This window comes from Penaeus monodon, chromosome 33, assembly GCF_015228065.2.
Source record: "Penaeus monodon isolate SGIC_2016 chromosome 33, NSTDA_Pmon_1, whole genome shotgun sequence".
Taxonomy (NCBI): domain Eukaryota; kingdom Metazoa; phylum Arthropoda; class Malacostraca; order Decapoda; family Penaeidae; genus Penaeus; species Penaeus monodon.
In genome coordinates, this window is record NC_051418.1 from 14717398 (window position 1) to 14717959 (window position 562).

Genomic DNA, 562 nt, shown 5'->3' on the forward strand with positions numbered 1-562 from the left:
TGGATTCCACAGTGATTTAGACAAAACTGTGTTCTTTTCATTTGGCTATGTTTGTACTATCTTAATCTCATTACTTTTTATAAATTTTAGGAAGAAAATGGTCATAACATTTATCCTTGTTTGGATCTCCAAATATCAATGAAAGTCTTATAATTTGTGTCTGACCTACTTTTCAGATAGAATTCACAGTGAAAAACAGGACTGGCCAGAGTGCTTATCATTTCTTACGGGGGATGTTTGGAGATGATGCCATTGGCACCATAGAACTTCCTGAGCCATATAGTCCAAACTTTATCTTAAGGGTTAGTATATGTTATGAGCTAGTCTCATCATTTTTATAACACATGCTGTATATAATAGGTAACTTAATTTTGCACTGGAAGAAATTAGTAAAATTTTGACCATTGACTGCATTACAGGCATATAAATCCTGTCCAAGATGGCTGAAAGAAGTTTACAAAAATGAAGAAACAACTTACAAGGAAAGAAGGTTATTTACACAGGGAGAGATATTCCAGAGTACCCTCCATGCTGTCAGTTCCAGATTGGGTTTTATGCACCC

The 562-nt window shown here is 34.9% G+C and overlaps 1 protein-coding gene across 1 annotated transcript in view; it reads left to right on the forward strand.

The window, feature by feature from the left end:
• LOC119594059 (multiple inositol polyphosphate phosphatase 1-like) overlaps positions 1-562 on the forward strand; it is a gene marked incomplete at its 5' end in the record, with an annotated part of 6494 nt that overhangs the window by 573 nt on the left and 5359 nt on the right. Inside the window, 2 exon segments of the mRNA XM_037943096.1 lie at positions 177-302; positions 420-562. Coding sequence (XP_037799024.1) covers positions 177-302; positions 420-562 — 269 coding nt within the window.